Source organism: Anarhichas minor, unplaced genomic scaffold, assembly GCF_050575085.1.
Source record: "Anarhichas minor isolate MPS153535 unplaced genomic scaffold, ASM5057508v1 ptg000004l, whole genome shotgun sequence".
NCBI classification, from domain to species: Eukaryota; Metazoa; Chordata; class Actinopteri; order Perciformes; family Anarhichadidae; genus Anarhichas; species Anarhichas minor.
This window is the reverse complement of record NW_027466450.1, coordinates 4,205,954-4,226,310: the sequence shown is the minus strand read 5'-3', so window position 1 is coordinate 4,226,310 and position 20,357 is coordinate 4,205,954. Positions and strand designations below refer to the sequence as shown.

Below are 20,357 nucleotides of genomic sequence, written 5' to 3'. Positions count from 1 at the left end.
GATTACTTTCATCTCGAGTATTTATAATCCTGTATAAATTATTCAAAGTGACGAACAAGACACATGTACATTCAAAATTTTATTCATGGTATACTGAGTGTAGAAAGCTTTGTCTCACTCTAAGCAAATGGTTATTTCAACTACACACCAAGGGAGGTCACTGAATCAATGAGGGGGGCACAATTATTTTTTTTTTTAAACACGAGCATCCAAAGACACCCAGAGTGAGCATCGATACAAAGTTTAAACATTCACCTGATTAGGAGCTTCAGTTAGTGTCTGTACACGTGTGGCTATAATGTGCAGAGAGGAGATATGTTTTGTGTTTCTGTGGTATAAAAGTACAATATGCATGTCACATTCATGTTTACTGGAGGTGGCGATAACTTAATTAAGGGAGAAGGAAATGTCTCTTATGCAAGTTGTCCCGGTGTCGATGGTAATTCTTCACCTCTTGAGGATTTTTAAGAGTCTTAATAAATAATATACACCACAGGATAAACAGAGAATCTACATGTATACGCGGGAAATGTAGAAAAATAGAATGTGTATGCGAGATTTGATGAAGGAATGTGTGTGAAGAGGAGAACACGTTAGTTATTTCTGTAGGCCCAACAAGTCCCCGTCATTTTAAGCAAACACTGCGCTGTACACTATTGCTGACACAGCCAGAAAGGGAGAATAAACAGGACAAATGGGGGCTTAGAAAGAAAGACCGAAGAAGACATGAACAAGATGAAAAGACGGGCGGATTTTCCTAATAAAAGTGGGCCATTGAGAGCTGGATCTCCCATCTTTCAAATATTTACAATCAAGAGAGAGGAATGATGAATCTGGAATGATGCACACTCAGAAAACCTTTCTAGAGTTTGACCTCCTCGTTCTAATAAAAACCCAAATTTGCAGCGACAGCGTGAGTCGGCATCAGGGACTTAACAGCGATAATATTTGGTGAACAGACTTCCAAAATGAAAAGAGTGCATAGAACGCAAACAGTAACAAAATAGTCTTCCTTTCGGATACTATTACACTTCATATATTACATATAGAGCATTTGGCCCATGCAGCTAACACAACAGTGAAGCATGGGGATGAGAGCAACAAGCCAGGATCCAGTTAAAGCAAGTCTGTGTGACAACAAAGCACACCGGGTTCTGAATACTTCTCTTCTTCATATCACAAGATCACAAAGAAGACACGAGAAATGTACAATCTTGCTAAAATATCTAGTAAGAGGAATGCTCCATCGGACCTCAACGTACAGTTTCCGTCATCAATATTGCCATGCACTACATATACTTACAGCTAATCTCTGTCTTAATATATTACACATACAAATAAATCAGAAAACAAAAACATTGAATATTTTTTTTTTTTTTTTACTTTTACATGTTTTGATTAAGTATAATTTTTCTGCGTATTTTCCTCCTTTTTTGTAAAACAAACCTGAAACAGTTGGGCTCTAATTGTGCGGAGAGGCTCTCCGAGAGCCCCTACGCCCATCGCCAGCTTTAATAGCTGTTATGTCATCAAACAAGCCACAGCTGTCATTGGAGTGTGTGTGTGGTTGGGGGGGCTGTGAATTACATGTTTCTGGTCTCAGCTGTGGGACTTCATATAAATCATCAACTGGGCCTTTGAGTACAAATATTATGAAGTTTTTGTTGAGATTGGCTGACATGTGCAGGTGAAACATGGTACCCTTGTCGTATCAATTATGGGTAAATATAAGCTCAAGTGTGGCTCTTTACAATCGAGGGATCAGGGATCAAGAAGGCTTTGTTCCGTTTCATTTACCTTTGTCACAAACCCCTGACTGAGACAAATAACTGATCCAAAAAGGATAAAAATCTGCCTTCGCAGTGCTCTTCACACCTTTCCTTTGCCTTAAAAGGAGGAGTGAGGGTGCAGGGGCTGAGGGCAAAAGGGACCAGAATGGAACAGACCCTACGAGAGAGAGAGAGAGTGTGGGGATGCGTCTGGAGAAAGTGTTGAGCGGTTCTTCAGTTCTGCATCTGCTCGAAGAATTTGTAGGTGGGATTCTCGTAGCCGTTCTGCTGCATCTTGGCCAGATGACGCTCCTCTGGCGTCACTGCTGCATCCACCTACCAAAGTAGAAGAGGGTGAGTGAAACTACTTTAACACACTTTGTTGCATTTCACTCAAATTGATGAAAGGCCTTTCTTTACCTCAATTACACCGTGATGAATAGACGTATATTGCTTCTTCCTCAGCATCACCAAAGTAATGACAATGATGGTTGCAATGACAACCCCACCAACCATCAGTCCAATAATGGCCCCTTTATTGGACCCCACATCCTCAGCGAAAAACACCTGCCATTGAGAACAAAAACAAAACTGTTAATGTACACAAAGCAAAGACAGGACACAAAAATAAATGACATCATGCGTTTTCATACCAGTTTTTGATGGTAAACTTCATAACCAGCACTTTGCCGCTCTTCAGTCTCCATCCGCACTTCTGGCATCTCCTCTGGCTTCAGCGCAGATACTGAAACGAAACACACACACAAAGTATGTAATAAAAACGTGTATATTATGTGCTTATAGTTGGCTTGTGGAGAAAACCACCACTCAGAAGTACACACAGACTCACACTCACCAGGACGTGTGGGGAGTCCTCTGTCTGGAAGTGGACGAGCATCAACAGGCTCAACTGCAGAGAAATTCACACAATTAGACATTTTTAAAGGGGATAAAATGTCAAATTGCAAAGTCAAGTTGACATCCACAAGCATTTTATGATGTTATTGTGTGTGTTACCGTGGTTCTCTGTGTTGGGCTGGTTGAAGCTCTCGGGGTGGATGAAACCCAGTCTGTCCAGACCAGGGTCCAGAGGAGCAGAGCTGTAGGCCTGATCGGGCATCAGAGCGTCGTTACCGTAACTCACCCTGCCGTCCACCTGCAAACACAGAGCAACAGTAATATGGACATATAAAGCGTGAGACTGTCAGGGAGGCTTTCTTTGATAATGCCATCTAATCCAGATGATTATCTGCTGAAAGATGGAAAGTCTGACATTGGCCACAAGTGAGTGTGTGTGTGTGTGTGTGTGTGTGTCTTGTCTGTCCGTCCGTCCACGGCATATCTTGCATACTACTGCACCCATCAGCAAACATTTATTTGTGCTCATTTATGACTGTATGCTCAAGGAACTTTTGTGGTTGCAGCGATTCCAAATCTTTGACAAACGAGGGACCAACAACTGCTTTATCCTGCAATGCTAGGATAAACAAACCTAATCTATTGCAGGCCACATTTTTAGTCTTTGTCGTGGCTCAAAAAACAGACATCCATAGAAAAGTTTGGTCTCATTTCGTATCTGCAGACTAATGCAGATACGGCAGTCATACCCGATACGTTATGATCCTCTCAAGTTAGCACGAGATGAGATAAATAAATCCCCATTTTTGTTATTTTTGCCACCATCTTGACCGACAGGAAGCCAGGAGGGACAATTGAGTGAGATTTAACTCTTCTTGTTTGGGAGGGGAGAGGGAGACACACCTGGCGGAGATCTGCACTCTACTGAGTGCACTTTTCTAGTTTCATTGTAGGGGTGACTCTATTTAGAGAGCCGGTGCGGTCCATTGGGGACAAACTCCATGCATAGGTTAGAGAGTGCAACTCGACTCACCCGCCCATCGCTCTGCAGTGAAGAGACTTGCTGAGACAGCTCCGACTGAACTCTCTGCATTATAACAGCTAGCAAGAAAAAAGGAGAAAGAGAGTGAGTGTGAGAGAGGTAGATGCAGCATGATGATGGATGGGAGGGAGAAACGCTGATCACTGAAGACAAACTAACAGTAGAGATGCTGCGCTATCAGCACGCCATCCATCACATGCTGTTAAACTGCTTTTCATCCTCAGTCAGCACTACAAGAGGTTGTAAGGGGCTGCTTCATTAAGAGTGTGTGTGTAAAGTATATTTAGGTTGGTTTAATTAGACGGTATTCCAATACGAGCTCATCTCTCTTTAAAATGAACAAATCACAACATGACAAATGTTAAAAACATGTTTAGCATTTGTTCACTGATTATTTTCCTGACTGATCAATTAATCTTTCGGTCTATAAAATGTCAGAAAACATTGAAAAATGTCACGATTACACTTTCCCACTTAAACCTGTATTTAGAAATTCAGTTAATACGAAACATAAATATGAAAATATGAAAAGCTGAAACTGGTGAATTTTGATCCATAAACCACATCGCTGTAGATACAATTTATGTTGATCGACTAATCAATGAATCACCTTTAATTGTTTCAACTCTACATAATACTAAGATTAACTTGTGGTAATCTCTTTTCATTTTATGATATTGTAACATTTAACAACAATGTTTAACAGCATCATCATACCCCGACTCACAATGCAGATGTGTGAAAAGCAGTCATTCATACAGTTAGACACTTACAGACTTGGTTTTGGATTTCGTTCGCCACGCTGGGCACTTTGTAGAGCAGATCGACGGACTGATTCATCCTCTCGTCGATCACACGTAGGTGGGTCAACACCTAAAGGAAGCGAAGAAGTTACATTAAAGGTTTGAAAGATCTAAAAGGTTTTTTTTGACTGTAAGTAAGTGAGGTAGAGCACCTGAGGTCGGATCTGTGCAGCCTTCTTGGGATCAACTGTGCGGACGTGTTCGTAGTGTTTCAGCGTGTGCTGCCTGTCCTTCTGCTCTGCACGGACGTACTTCTTCAGCAGGCTCAACACCTGGCGAGCCTGGATGCGGCAGCGTTGTATTGTGTTAATGACGTCATGAAAACATATATGGTGTGCTGTATATATTCTAAATACACTTCATCATATTTCCTGCCAGCTATGACTGCAGAATAATTTGACACATACGGGAAATTTCCTGAGACAGCTATTGTTATTTATCTCCAAGCTAAACAATAAATAAATAAAAAATTAAACACGTGACTTCTTGCAAAAGCTCTGTTTGTGTTGAAAAGTCCAGAGATGTGTGGACATGGGTATGTGTGTGTGTGTGTGCGTGTGTGTGTGTGTGTGTGTGTGTGTGTGTGTGTGTTTGCGTGTGTGTGCGTGTACCCGTGGAGGATTGGCCTGTAGGGAACTGATGTAAGTTTCTAGAGACAGGCGTCGGCGGCTGTTGAGCAGAGCTTCCACCCGGGCCATGTGAGTTTCCACCAGCTGCTGCCTCTCTCCTGCTGCCTCCCGCTCGAGGGCCTCCACCTTCTCCTGGAAGTGCTGCAAATACAGTACATCTTACAGTAACAATAATAACTATACATCTGATTATAAATAGCGAAAGTTACACAGAACATAAGAACACTGTGCTGCACCTAGAAAAGTGTTTAAATACATATTTGCTATGAAGGATGGTGGAGGACGCAATCATGCTGCCGATTGAAAACAATGGAATCTATATATCCAACATTTTCCCAAGTGCCTACAAGTGTTACCAATGTTGGCTCTATTGAACTATTCACATTTTTACAACTTATCCTCTCCCGTGCTCTCCTCAATGCTCTGTGTCGCTTTTTCTGACAGAAGCTTTCGTCGCACATGATGTGTTCAAGGACTGTCGGTAAGAGGAAACTCTGACGATAACTTTTACAGCTTCTAGCCATGATAAATCTGGTAGTTTTGGCGATTGTTTAAAGAAAACATGCTTTTGTGTGGGTTTTGGGGTTCAGAGGGTTAAAAAAATGTTAATAGTTCAATTCAAGTCAAATATATGGTCGAAAAACACATTTTTCTGAAACTCATGTTTATATAGAAATTAATAAAATCCAAAGTGATAAAAAAAATGTAAGAAGTAAAACCTATTTCGGCTGGTAGTTCATGCATCTACAGCTAGAAGAGCGATAACTTGGCCAAAAATCTGAAGTGCGACGTGCCACATGAGTTTTGAAAATCAATAAATAAAATCCTTATCCACTGCATTTTGATCAAACACAGGTGACTTTTCATTCATTTTGGCTTAGATAAGGGAACTAATGTTTTTTCACAACAATCACCTTTGACATTAACAAATGATACTGAAATACAGAAGAAGTTGTGATGCGTTTCCTACCTGGATGACAGCTTTCTTGTCAGCACGAGGAAGGTTCTTGGCCTGCCTCTCAGCCTCCTCCCACTCCCTCATCACCTGGACATGAAGCGGGTCACACCAGGGACAAACGCATTACAGACTGACAGACATTTGGACACCTTGACAGGGCGATATCCCAGAGAGAAATGTTCAGGACGCACAAGCATACCTGGGACATCTTTTCACGGTGTTTGGCCTCCAGGCTTTCCTTGGCCTTCTGGAAGTCAGAGTGTTCGCTGTCGTCCCCGGGAGATTCGAGGTACCGATCCACGGCGTCTGGAGGACTGGGGGCCATGGTGGGCACTGGTGGAGGACAAAGAGTCCGGAATCAAACACAGGGCAGGGGAGAAAACACCCAGAGGATAAAAAAGAAAACAAGTAAAGAGAAAAAACACTGATTCCAGTGCGTCCGAAACCCACAATGACGTCATACGGGGTTTCAGTATTTCAGACACATGAAGTTCAAGTGTGTTTAACAACATACACTATGTGTTAGCTACATACAGATTGTATTAAAAGACACACCGGTTATCAGGGGACAAAGGATGATTAGTTTCAAAGTACAAGTGCGTATGTCTATATGTAATGTGGGAGTCTGGAGATAAGATTAAAAGTGCTGAGTCAGGATCAGGGCAGGCATTGCACCACTGAGGAGTATGGGTGGAAACAGCAAATCAACCCATCAAGCTTTAACAACACCCTCCCCCATTCACACACTCACTGTGACGGTTAACACACTGCAACACTCAGCTGGTCAAGACATATTTATGACATCCTTAGAGACCCACAGCTGCCCGGTCAGACTACTACGGAGCCGCAGCAGCAGCAGACCGTCCCGCTGCAAGGCATGCAAACACACGTGTGCAGAAATGCATGCAGACGCACGCCGGCATTCAACGTTCGGTATTATTTACGTTGCATTGTCCACATGCTGTAAGAAGTATCAGAAGTAACAAATACTGACTACAGACCAGAATATGAACTAGTCTGTGGCTGAAAATGGTCCCCAGCAGATGCTATATTTACTCCTGTTTGAATATTAGCTGAAACTACAGTACCCAGATGTTTAAGGACATCACCACACTTTATAACAATACAACTATATATCTGTGACAGATGTTTAAAGATCTATTTTTTTCTCGAGGAAGGAATGGATTTTATGCTGAAAGTCACAAAAAGGGCAGAGTGATGCTTTGTTGGTTTTAGTCTTTTCATTGGATTTGTTTACAGAAATATAGAAAATCCTCAGCCTTATCATTTAAGCCAATGACTATCAAAAGGTATGTTTTTATCTTGCTGAGACAATAATCCTATAATACTCAACACAAGACTAGAAGACGAGCAAACAAATCCACCTGTCAGTACTCCGTGTGGTTAAGAGTCAGGACTCAGAGGGAGAGACAGTGAGTGAGACGGAGAGACAATCTGCAGCAGCCTGAGGACAGGAATCAGGCTCGTGGCCACATCGTGGTTTAGGCGACTCTGGTCCTGGGACTTACACGAGCTGCTGCAGACAGCTAGGCAGTACTCCTCCGAGTCAAAGTTATTCCTGTTGCCCCCACAGCCCCCAAACAAGAAGGGAACACAGCGGCCCTTCTCAGGCAGGAAGTACCAACGCTCCAGCATGGCGTGACAGGGGCCCGACTCAGCACGAGCCCAACAAACGGCTGAGATATGTACACACAGGCAAACGCAAATTAAAGATCAAATAAAAATGAATGCAAAATGGGAGCTTGTTACGTAAATCAACAAACCACACGATGAAAAACAACAAATGGATGAACACATGTAAACAAAGGGTGCGTATGAGCTCGATTTCTCACCTCGAACGACTTCCTCAACTGATTCGGTGGTGGTGGTGGTGGTGGTGGTGGTCATTGCGATGTTAGCATTGCGCTCATCGCTATCCCGTTCATCAGTCACGTCGTCGTCTTCCTCCTCATCGTCATCGTCTTCATCATTGTCGCCATCTCCGTTCTCATCCCTTTCAAAAGTCTCCGTGTCGTCGTCGTCGTCGTCCTCTTCTTCGTCCTCAGCGATGGCTGCCTCTGTGTCGGTCGGGTGTGACATGCTGCCGGGAGAGCAATGTTACATATATATTACATATTTAATATCATTCAGCGATGTGTCCTTCAGGCTGGATGAATGTGTGCGAGTGATGGTACCTGTTATCAGAGTATTCGGCCTCAGCTCCGCCCCACCAGACGTCTGACTCCTCCCCTTCCAGCTCCGCGCTGTCCGCCTCTCGCTCCGCCTCCGCCGGGCAGCATACAAACTCCACCCCTCGGAAACGGTCGATACCACATGGCAACAGCATCCCGTAATCATGGAGGTTCATGGAGCGGTCTCCACAGGACTAAATTTAATAAACAAGCAATAATCATGACACGGTAAACCTTGGTGACTGGAGATAAGGAGCCCCACACTCATAATTCAGCTCTGATGCACAGATCATTATCATAATAGAAAACCAGATAGAAAAGGAATAAGTCAGAAGAAAAAGCCAATAGCAGACGTAATGATTGAGGCGAGATAACAATAAGAAGTTCATGCAGTAGCATTGAATGCTGTGATTGTCTCACCTCTTTGGCGACAGTGTGCCAGTGCAGATGGCTCTCACACTGGTCCATTCGCTCCTTGTGCAGGAACTTGCACTTGTCAGGCACGAGCAAGGCATCGCTCACAAACTCCCCAACTGCAACATGAACATTCATTTGCTCAGTACAGGTAGTTTGTATATCCATTCTCAACCACACACAAAAACATGCTTGTTAACATAGAACTGTATCAGTAAAAACCGATTACCCAGGCAGCGGTATGGCACCACAATGTGTGTGTGACTGCGGCACTGCTTGCGGCCTTTCTTGCACCAGTTCTGGATGCTGACGGGCTGGTTGGCCTCCACAACATTTGTAATCTGCAACTCTGGGTACACCTGGAGAGAAGGGAGAGATTTTGATGTTCTTTCTACATACATTAACTCTCACTCTCTCACACTCTCACTCAGTTTAAATACCTCTTGGCAGTACTGCAGGATGCCCTCCTTGGTGCCGATGCAGCTCTTCGTGCCCGAGAGGTCAGACTCCCATTTGCCACTCTGCACATTGATGTGCATGTTGAGCTTCCCGCAGAACATGGCCACCTGGGGCTCAGTTAGCAAACCCACAGAGTCATCAGCAGGCACCTGGACAAGAGGGAAAAAAATGAAGATTGATGGTACCAGACTGGCTAAAGTATAACTTACACTTGAACATCTCCTACAGCGTATGTATACTTAGCTCCTCTTATGTTGTTCTACTGCCTTTCACATACAATCCAGCTCATACATCTGTCTCTCTATGCAATACTGGGATCATAAGGACAAAGGCCTCTTGAAAGTACTTGATAATATTGCAGCACATTTAAGTTGTTATATACAGTATATATATAAATAAATAAATAAATAAATAAATAAAGGAATGTGCTACTGGTTTAAGCCCAAGCAAGGAAAGACACTCCGTTTTATCCCATTGAGCTCATAAGCCATTGAGCTCAGCATTACAGCCACAGGGCAGCACGTGTGCCCTTTGTTAGCCAGTCTTATGGGGTTTTAATCATTACTTCTATTAAAGAACGCTCAATGAGCGTTCTTTAATATAGAGAAACTTACTGAAGCTCACCAGCTATCAAAATCAAAATATGAGTGGAAAAACAACCTCTTCTTTCAACTGAACCGACTTTGGTCTTCTATTTTTCCAATGGGACACAGCTGGTCTCCATTTATTGTTTTCCACTCGTTTTTGCTAGCGTAAACAATTGGAGGATGTTTTCAATTCTGGGCCTTGAATTTTTTCTGGCAGAAATCCAATAGACTGATGCTGCAAGCTGACATTACTCTAGCCACCAAGACATCTGCTAACAATCTTTAAATGACTAATTCTGGCTTCATGCTATGTTTGCTTGTGAAGATCTGCATTGCCGTGAGTTAGTATCATCACCTCATCAGTACATTGCGTAACGTCATTTATCATTTATCTAGTTGCGCAATTTCCTTTGTTTAATTGAGCGCCTTGCATCATGCTTCACTGCAGTCCTGCTCATAATGTCGGAATCAAAAAACTTAAAATAGGAAAATACAAACTGGAGCAATAAGCAGTTGGTGCATATATCAGTGGATACTTGAACACAGAAAGTGTGTTACAGGCTTCATTATAAAACAAAATGGTGTTAACCTGCCAACCTGTGCTTCAAATCACACAAGTCTGAGTACATCAGTCAATGGGCAATTGTTCACCCCACTTATCATGGCTTATATGGTTAATTATATGGCTAATGCCAATCAAGTCCTGTTTGTTGAAAACACAAGACAGATATATCAAGCCATGTGCTAAGCTACCAGTAAAATGCTCCTATGCGTGTTAGTATCCTATTACACTAAGACAACCAGCCAAACCTGGTGTTACACGGAGCTCAAACACACTGTGACTGTAGAGGTGTTGCAGCAGGCCATGCCACATCTTATCACATCTAGGTATTGTGCTGCAGGGCCTGTGTGACACTTTCAATTGTGACTCAGCCTGCGGCTTAAAAAACATGAAAGACATACATTAAATGGATAGGCTATGAAGCTAATCTCACCAGACATATAATCACGCTGTGAAAAAAAAAAAAATCTTAAAATAACAGAAAAATAGTACAGCAAAGATATAAACTATGACCAGTATTGTAACAAAATAGCAAAGAAAAATACAACAGAACATGATTACTTTCATGCACCTTATCCAGACCAGCAACAGAGCAGCTATAGTATCTCAGGACGATCACAGGTATGACAATGTGGTGATATTAATTGATGAAAGGTCTTGAATGCTGCCTTTGTCAAAAAAAGTGTGTCCTGGATAATTCTGCACAGAGACATTTTCTCTGCAGCATGCAGGGGTTAGTTTTGGGTGGGAAACCAAGACTACTGTCTCCCTAACTTGATTGCTCTCCTAAATGTAGCATGGTGATGAAAAACCCACTGTATGCATCTACTGATTTGCATTAAGCATTGTAGCATTGTGTTCATCCTATATCCAGCTGATCCTAAGCTCTGTATGTCTCCCTCGTCCTGCACAGCACCAGAAGCAGCAGCGAGCTGCAGGCGCCATCTTGCTTGTGTCAAACTAAAAAAAAAAGGCTGCATCCTTTTTCCTTTCTCCTCAGGAATATCACCACCCTACAGCTGCAACGCTGCTGGACTAGTCCAGGTGGTCCAGGTCGACGCAGTAGCACTGCTAATTAGCATAGCTAAAAACCTCTATTTGTATCAGGGGGTTTAACTTATAACCTTATAGCTGTGCTTAACGTGCTGTCAGGTATAGCTGGTGTATGGACGTGCCTATTTGAAATCGTTAAGATGTTGAAGAGGACCAACCATAGACTGTATATAAGAAGGCAAACTCACTGCATACGACGTTGTGTGTCTTATTCGGGAAGAAGCTAACATTAGCACTAGTTAGCTGTCTACACCCTAGCCACTGGATTAGCTAGGTGAATTAACGTAGCTATCTAGCTAACGTTAGCAATAAATAGATAACAGCTAATTATAACCCTGCAACAAATCGTATTGTAATAAACATAAAACAAATTATCCTCTTATCTAATCAAAACATGTCCAACACGGCAGGGCTAAGCTGTCAATCACTGACATCTAACGGTGGGCCTTGGGAGCATCGCTGATCATATTAGGTTTGCTGATTCTACGCAGTGAATCTGTGCGACAACCCTTTAATGTTGGTGGACACGTAGAACAATATGTTCACAGCTGTCAAGGGAAAACCATCTAAAACGTTACTGGATCAAACAAAGAGTGGGCCTCAGCAAAGCCCAGTAATCACGTTATCTTTGGTAGCAGCACGGCAGATAATAACCGTTAACGCTGCGCAGTCTTCGTGTCATAAGTGGACGGCTTTAACCGTATTTTATAACGTCTTTAATCAGATTAGACACGACGGTCGGCGCTGTGGTCGGTTTGATGGCCGCTGTGGCTCCAGGCCCGCAGACGGCTCACCGACTCCCACGGCTATGATTCCTCCGCTGGTACGTTACTCACCTCGGACGAAAGCGTCAAGGTCGCCACCAGTAACAGCAGAAACGCCGTGAGCTCTCCCATGCCGTCCTCCCGGTATCCAGCACCCCCGTTATGTTCACGGTTGTTCCGTTAGAAATATAAAAGTGTCAACGCAGGTGGTAGTGTGTGTCGACAGCAGCGGCGGCTGAAGTGTTCCCGGTGATCCCTCTCTGTTTAGCTCCCGATGGTGACTGTGCTGATCCCTGGATGTGTGTTTGGATTGAGCTGGGGCGGGGGAGTCTGTCTGTCTGTCTGTGTGTGTGTGTGTGTGCTGTCATGCCAAGGTAATCGCATATGGAACCCAGAGCCTCTACCCATTTATTTGATAATATTGTATATACCGTATCCAATAAAATGCAACATTGAATAAAATAGTATTGAATTATACCAATGAGTTATGGTCTGCCTGACGCATACTATTCATCGTAGGGGATTTTAACTGCAAGTTGTTATCTTTTTTTCCTGAGTGGGAGGCGGATTTCACAATTTCCCTGCCTGCCATTAATTTCCTTATATTTATTGACGACTGTACTCCGGAAACTCCGCCGCTGAATTTTCACTTGGTTTCAGTCACGCTGAAGACGGACGTGTGGATTCATGTTCACGGGCTGGGATTTTACTTTCGGCGGATCTAGCAAATGTAATCAAAACAATGACCAGGGAATAGGCTACCAATTTGACCGCATATTCCTCACTTGAGATCCATAGTTATCCACCCGCGGGGTGCAACATGAGGACCTTCCTTGGGGTGTTAATGGTGGTAATTGTCTCAGGTAAGCCTTCGCATCATTGAAACCAGAGTCTGTTTCTGAAAATGTGTTGTATTGGAACTGCTTCTACAGCAACCGCAGAATAACCACACATAAACTTTTGGTATTGTTATAATTTAACGAGTCTAGATGGAAAGTTTGAGTGTTTACAGTATATGATATAATGCCCCAGCTAGCTATAAATGTGTTACTTTAGCAGTCGTTGGCAACGATAATCTTAGATGTAGGCTGCCCCAACAATGCTCATTAAATACTATTAATAAATAGCCTAAGTCAGTGGTTCCCAAAGTGGGGGTCGCGACCCCTAGGGGGGGCGCGGTGGTACTACAGGGGGGTCGCGGCTTCATCACCAACCCACACACACAGACGCACACATACACCGGTAAAACGCGGCTCATGTCACAGACCGACTGTGGCAAAACCAGCGAGAGCGAGAGCGAGCGCGCCCGAGCGAGAGAGCGCGCCCGAGCGAGAGAGCGCGAACGAGCGAGGGAGAGAGAGAGTTAATTATTTTATATATTTTTTATTTTATATATATTTTATTATTGCTATTTTTTTTCCCAGTTAAACAAACTGAAGAATAAACTGTGAAGTGATATGTACTTATTTTAGAAAGAAATAAAAATATTTTATACAGTTTTATTTTATACAGTACATGCATTATAATGCAATTCATTAAAAACCAAGAAAAATTTGGGGTCGGGTTGCGGGGGGGGGGGAGTCGTCCAATGTTCCTATATCATCAAAGGGGGTCTTGACAGAAAAAGTTTGGGAACCACTGGCCTAAGTAATGAAGAAAGTCAAGCAAATTTAATGGAACAGTGCAGAAGTTAAGATATGTATATATAATAATATAAAGTTGGTGTATTGTAGTTTGCTTTGCAAAGCATTCCCCTTAATTAAAATACATAATAAACGAGTCATCTTTCAGTTCTTGTAAGACTTCAAGTGGCAAAGTAAAGCAGTTCTCATACACATTTGTTGGATTAACACTGAAGGAATTGATATCTTGGGTCAACACCTGATTAAATCCCACCAATTAATCCATAGTGACAGTTAAAAAGTGCTGTGTGGCTACAGGAATTGAGAAAAAGTATAAAAGTAACTTGAGACCGTTTATTCAACACTGTAGACATTATGTTAAGAGAACCAGCAGCTGCTCTGATTATATACAATCAACAGAGTTTTGCCACTAATGCCATGTAAATGGAAGCTTTGGGCATCAATGCTTTGTTTAGTTGAAAGTATTTGTATTAATACATAGAGCAAATACATTTGTATTGTTTATTTTCCGTTATTTAAATTAACTTATGCACCCTATACTTGTCAGGCTTTTGTACAACACAATGTTTGGGCTTCAGTGAAAAAGCCTACGAATGTTTCAAAATAGTTTGAAACCAAACTATTTTATTTGTACCAGCAGGACTTTCACATTGTTTCCATGATTTCAGAGATAAACAATCTTTATTTGGTTTCCGTGTACTTCACGGGAGAAATACAAAGTGAGTCTTTAAATGTGTGGCTGCGCAATCGTGTTTGAATATCAAAGCACAAACGGTCAGAGTTACTAAATTGGGTAATGTCAAATGGAAAACAAAACAACAATGTGAAAATACAAAGACAGGATCAGCCAGTGGTGGGAAAAAAAAAACACAATGTGAAAATACCTTAGTAAAGGTCCTGAATTTGTAAAAGTACAGAAGGATCATCTGCTAAAAGTACTTATAAAGTGTCAAAAGAAAAAGGACTCATTCTTGAAAACTTTCCCCTGACAGACATGTTATATATAACATTATTAGATTAATACTGCTGCATCAATGTAAAAGCAGCATTTTGCTGTTGTAGCTGCGGGTCCAGGTGGAGTCACTTTCAACTACTTTATACAGTTAGTCAGTTTTGTCCCAACTAAGGGGTCGGGTCCCTTAAAAGGGCCTCAAGATAAATCTGAGGGGATGTGAGATAATTAAATTAATGGGATAGAAATCAAGAAGGAGGAAAATTACTTAAAGCAACAAAAGTAAAATACTCATTATGCAGAATGGCTGATTTCAGAAGATATCATTGAATTAAGCTGGTAAAGGTGGAGTTCATTTTAACTACTTTATATACTTAATATACATAAATATACAAAGTAGCTATCAACTAATATTGGCAAATAAATGCAGTGAAGTAAAAAGTACAATTTCACCTCTGAGATGTAGTGGAGTTGAAGTATAAAGTTACATAAAATGGAAATGTACAAGTACCTCAAAATTGTACATAAGTACAGTACTGGAGTAGCCTAAATGTAAAGTTTACATGAGCACACCATTCTTTATAGATGGCAAGGACACCCAATGGCAAGGATGGCAAGGACACCCAACCTCACATTGATTTTCAATAAGAGGTCCCAAAACAAAAACATTGTGTGCCACTGGTTTAACCTTTAATTGTGTTTTGTATTTCATTATCTTATCAGATTTTTTTCAAATGTAAAATCTTAATTTAAAAAGAAATTTGGGACTTTTTGGAGTAAAAAGTACAAAAATTCCCTCTAAAAGGATGTGTGGTGGAAAAATAAAGTAACATGAAATGGAAAAACTCACGTAAACTACAAGTACCTCAAAATTGAACCGAAGTACAGTACATGAGAAAATGTACTTAGTTATTTTCCACCACTCGGATTAGCAAATCACCAGACGACCGCTAGAGATCAGTTTTTTGTAGTTTACAGAAAGTTTATCAGTCTTTAATACATGTTCAGACATGGTTGTTTCTTCTAATAATAATTAAAGCAATGATGAACATTGGTATTTAATATAATTTAGTACTCCTTACACTCTTAATTTAAGATAATTGCTGGGAGTAACTTCATGTAAAGGCTCTGTACTCTGGTATAAATGTGCTCCAACAGACTGCTGGAAAACCTTGACATCATATTCTACATTGGGTCTTCAAACTGGGAGTACAACTCTGATATTTGTCAATTTGACTAAAACGTCTCTCAGTTTCACTGAACTTGTTTTGTCAAGTGTAGTGAACTTAACTCAGTTGGTTTTATATTTGCACGACTAATGAGCCCAGAAGTTTAGTTCAGTCAACTCAAATTTTCAAGGCAGATGTGTTTTCAGAAACTAATTTGTATCCCTATTTATCTTTTCTACTCTAGGTGATGACACAACTATTAGAGGTTTCTTAGAAGACAGTGTCCTTCTGCCATGCAACTGCTCAGAGTTGGACAAGGGGTTTAACTGGCAGATGGAAGAACCAAACCCGATGCCGGTGTTCAGCTTCAACAAGACCCTTACGAATAGATACGAGGGCAGGATCAAAACATTTCTGTCTGAGAACCGCAATAACTGCTCTGTTCTCCTCACCAATATCACAGCGGAGGACCAGGGGAAATACAAATGTTCATTTCACAGTCAAGATACGTACATGACATTCGATGTATATCTAAACGTTTTTGGTGAGTCATTCATCCCTTATGCATACCTGCAGTATTTGATCACTCATTCATGCACCCATGAATTTACACATCTTGCACAATTTGAACTTGAGTCTTCTCTCACCAGCGAGCTACAGTGTTTGTCAGACAGAAGAAAGCCCGAGTGGAGGAGTGAAGGTTGTACGGTGTGATGTGAGCGGGCGCTACAGAGAGTCTTGGATTCAGTGGACTTTGGATGGGCAGCCTCTAATAAATTCAACCACAACTAACATAACCCACACAAACTACACAGATGCTGTTACTGGCCTTTACCATTTCAACAGCACACTCAGCAGTAAACTCAACTGGACCTTAGAACCTACATGTGATGTAAAGGCCAAAAACACATCAACTACCCTGAACCCTGGCTGTCAAGGAAGGCCTGGTAACTATTTGTTTTTTACTATTTCAGAGAGAATTGCACTTATATTTAGCCCATTACTACTCCACAGTAAATGCATTACGATATTATTAGTAAACTCGGCAACAATCATAATACAACATATTGTAAAACACATTAACAAGTAAAGTGTTGTTTAGGAGGTGACTTCAAATTATTATGTAAAGCATTATATTTTTGTAATTTTCTTCCACAGAACCTTTCCAGGACCCAAGACCCCAACCAGTAGTATGGATAAGATCCTGCATAAAATTCATCCCCATTGTGTCGGTGCTTGGACTTTCCCTTCTCTTGTTTTCACAGTAAGTAGTCATAACAACAGAGATCGTTATTCCATGTGTCTTGTATTTGAGCTGTACTGGTTGAACCAGAGTTGCACAACACTTCTTACAGTTGTTAAGTCGCGCCCGACCACTTTTGCTCTTCAGTGTTGAAACTTGCTGTTGTAACTGGATCTTTCAGTGGAATTTATCTTTCCATGTCTTTTGTCCTACAGGAGATAACAAAGGAAACGAGAAGTGAATACCAACAACGTCTAAACACACAACAAACCCCAATGTCACAATGTAGGCGTCTACATTCCACCAAACGGTGGTTAACTATGCATGTGGTATCACTCAAACTGTTTTACAGGCAGGTTTCATCCTGTGTTCATGCCACGAAAGGAATGTGGTGTTTCTGAAAAGGATGTCCAGCTTGACATCTTGTATGGATGTTTGCAAGGATGTGTTAATCTTTCCTTCAACTTCAAGGACTGTAAAAGGAGATTGCCCTCTATGATAAGAAGATGAAGTGATACATTTAAATGTGATCAGTTATCAATCATCACGCAAGAAAAATAGATTGCTGGAAATGTGCACTTTTGTGGATTCTGTGGCAGGTAACGATGACGGGATTCATATTGATATCTGCCAACTGCATTCTTTGGAAAACTGCCTTGTTGACACGGTAAATTGTCAGACCATCCAGATATACTCCATATACTTCTTTAAAGAAAAACAACAGGGAACTGAGACATTTAATCACATCACCAATGTACCTTGCTGGTATATACAATATACTGTAACTGCTATACTTCTAATGTGAGAAAAGTAAGTTATTAATACTTACAGATTTACTGTAGATATTTGAGGTAACTTGATCTGATTTTGCAACGCTTAGCAACCATTATGTAAAATATGAATTCTGGGGAGATATGCAGCAATTGTATAGGTCATTGATCCTTTATGACCATGAGGGTGATATTTATACAGCGCAATATCAGCACTATATGCTTTGTAAATTCTATCTACTGTGATTTCCTCATAAAGGTCCTTGGGCGAGCCACTTCTTTTCGTATAACAGGGTGTGTGAAAATGCAGCGTGTTCTTTTGCCTTTGGGATATAGTACTTACACTGAATGTTGTTGCTTTGCCAGATTTACCAGATTTGCCTTAAGGATATTGAATTCATTACAATTTGTATTTAGTTATGTGTTCTGTGAAACTTACCCTGTAAGAAACACAAAAAGTTTTTTTGTTAAATTACAAACCTCCTCCACTCTAGGCCCCCCCGTCCCCCCACCCACCTTCCTGTTCACGCTGTACACCCAGGACCCCAAACATGAAGAGAGCTCTGTTGTAAAGTTTGCAGACGACACTGTACCATCATCGGCCGGATTACAAACAACAATGACACTCCATATAGAGGAAATCAACAACCTTGCAGAGTGGTGCTCAGAGAACAACCTTCTGCTCAATGTCAGTAAAACCAAGGAGGCGTAGATGCACACTTCTGTCTACATCAATGAAGCTGAGGTGGAGCAGGTTAGCAGCTTTAAGTTCCTAAGAGTCAGCATCACAAACAACCTGACATGGTCATCACACACCTCTATCCTAATGAAGAAAGCTCGCTGGCTGTATTTCTTAAGGAAACTTAAGAAGGCCAAAATTCCTGTGCCAAATTCTTGTCAACTTCTACAGAGGTATTCTATGAAGAATCCTGACTGCAAACATTACAAACTGTCATAGGATGTGTATGGCACAGGACAGGAGGGCTCTATAGCGGGTGATTAAAACCGCCCAGATCATCATCGGCACCCGTCTACTGAGCATCAGTGATATTGGTGAAAAGAGGAGCCTGCGAAGAGCTAAGAGTTAGTCAAATTGTAACATAATGTGATCATATCATCATATTTGGATGCATCTGAATGTTGATAGACAATAATATTGAGCTATTGCCCAGACCTATGTGACTCGTTGCTGTAGTAGCATGATTAGCATCATTACCTGAAAAGAGTAGATCATCTTGACTGGTCTCTGTCTCACCAGAGCATCTGCACCTCAGTATCTGATTCTGTTCCCTCTTCCTGCTATTTTTCTGGTCATTTCCTGTCCCACCACGTTCTGCAGCCCCCTGAGGGAATAAACTGTCTTCAACCGAGCTTCTCCACCTCATGTGACGCTCACAGGTGTCTTTTTCCTGCTGCTCTCTATAACACTCCACTGTATATTATTACTCGTTATTTTAATTTGTGCAAATAAACTTAAAGTAGAAAACACAACTCAACTTACAAAAACTTCAAAACTTGAAAAAGTAAAATTACCCATTATACAGCAGAATGGCCCTCTCAACTTTAGATGAATACATATTCTAATATTGTCTTGATATTACTGATCTATTACTTTGTAAGCATTTTCATGTTTTAGCTGGAGGAGTTTGAGCTAACTTTAACTACTGTGTGTATGTTGGTAGGTACGTTTATATAATTATGAACTGATAACCTGTTATATATGTAAAATCTCAATGGGCAAAATAACTTCTAACTACATGTCAAATAAATTTTAAAAAACACAATATTTCCTATTGAAATGTTCCTCTACTTCTTTTAGTGCGGTACTTAATCCACCACTGTTTGAGGAGAAATGCTGTTGCTGCTTGTGAGTTAAGGCCAAAGGCCGTGTATAGTCTCTATATTGACCTGAAGCATGGAAGTTACATCTGCCCTCCTGCCATACTGACCATGGACTTTATGTAGGTCAGCTGTGCACCACGCTGAGCTACACACTGGTCAATGCTTTTACCGGGCTTATCTCACCTACTGGCCAGCTGTCTCTGAAGGATTACAGAAGTTCATGTTTGTAGTGTCAGTACAGTACATTATCTACCTCTGAGATGTAGTGCAATCTGAAAATCGCCCCCTAGCATCTGGCCGGATATCAGTCTGACACAATCTAAAGATGAGGATTGTAACCAATTCAATTTAGTTATACAATGGTGACGGCATGGGTCCGCAGAGGTATTCTGCGTGATGTAAGAGCACATTTGCCAAAGTTAAATAGATGCGTAGCTGTTTGATTTACACGCACGGGACCTCTACCATCGCGCGTGGAAGAGTGATTTGCCTTCATATTTATCTGCTTCTGACTTCTGTACACATGACATGACTACCCTCAGACCAAATCGGTCAAGTGTTCCCAAGAACTTAAGGAGTTCTTTCATGAGCGTTTATTCAGCTGGATGCTTTTTGTCTTCCACATTATGCAGGGAACGCTAAGGAAGA

General features: G+C 41.5%; 2 protein-coding genes across 6 annotated transcripts; one reads left to right on the top strand and one right to left on the bottom strand.

Moving 5' to 3' along the window:
- Positions 1-66: 66 nt before the first annotated feature.
- On the bottom strand, positions 67-12,423 carry LOC142966341 (amyloid-beta A4 protein-like). Of its 4 annotated transcripts, none has more exons than XM_076107044.1 (18): positions 12,163-12,423; positions 9,106-9,273; positions 8,895-9,024; positions 8,672-8,784; positions 8,255-8,445; positions 7,913-8,160; positions 7,589-7,756; positions 6,259-6,392; positions 6,072-6,146; positions 5,084-5,242; positions 4,625-4,753; positions 4,443-4,542; positions 3,661-3,728; positions 2,787-2,925; positions 2,620-2,679; positions 2,423-2,514; positions 2,190-2,336; positions 67-2,105 (listed from the first exon to the last, which is right to left on the bottom strand). In XM_076107044.1, the coding sequence occupies exons 1-18, from the start codon at positions 12,220-12,222 to the stop codon at positions 2,004-2,006; spliced, it is 2,283 nt and encodes a 760-aa protein (XP_075963159.1). In that variant the 5' UTR covers positions 12,223-12,423; the 3' UTR covers positions 67-2,003. The 4 variants fall into 4 exon arrangements, with proteins under 4 accessions (XP_075963159.1, XP_075963161.1, XP_075963162.1 ...); XM_076107046.1 differs by having other exon boundaries at positions 2,626-2,679; positions 12,163-12,421; XM_076107047.1 differs by lacking the exon at positions 7,589-7,756 and having other exon boundaries at positions 12,163-12,418.
- Positions 11,722-19,876, top strand: LOC142966423 (uncharacterized). 2 transcript variants are annotated; one of them, XM_076107053.1, is made up of 5 exons: positions 11,722-12,149; positions 16,099-16,398; positions 16,505-16,801; positions 17,013-17,118; positions 17,313-19,876. In XM_076107053.1, exons 2-5 carry the CDS (start codon positions 16,188-16,190, stop codon positions 17,317-17,319), a joined length of 621 nt encoding a protein of 206 aa, XP_075963168.1. In that variant the 5' UTR covers positions 11,722-12,149; positions 16,099-16,187; the 3' UTR covers positions 17,320-19,876. The 2 variants fall into 2 exon arrangements, with proteins under 2 accessions (XP_075963168.1, XP_075963167.1); XM_076107052.1 differs by lacking the exon at positions 11,722-12,149 and adding an exon at positions 12,756-12,953.
- The last annotated feature ends 481 nt before the right edge of the window (positions 19,877-20,357 follow it).

Bases quoted from the DNA above. Each gene is read 5' to 3' on its own strand.
- LOC142966341 (XM_076107044.1), bottom strand. From the start codon at position 12,222: ATGGGAGAGCTCACGGCGTTTCTGCTGTTACTGGTGGCGACCTTGACG. The intron at 8,446-8,671 runs GTGAGACAATCA...TATTAAATTTAG, and splicing joins GGCACACTGTCGCCAAAGAG to TCCTGTGGAGACCGCTCCAT. The intron at 4,754-5,083 runs GTACACGCACAC...TGCCGCATCCAG, and splicing joins TACAGGCCAATCCTCCACGG to GCTCGCCAGGTGTTGAGCCT.
- LOC142966423 (XM_076107052.1), top strand. From the start codon at position 12,911: ATGAGGACCTTCCTTGGGGTGTTAATGGTGGTAATTGTCTCAG. The intron at 16,399-16,504 runs GTGAGTCATTCA...TTCTCTCACCAG, and splicing joins TGTATATCTAAACGTTTTTG to CGAGCTACAGTGTTTGTCAG. The intron at 16,802-17,012 runs GTAACTATTTGT...TTTCTTCCACAG, and splicing joins TGGCTGTCAAGGAAGGCCTG to AACCTTTCCAGGACCCAAGA.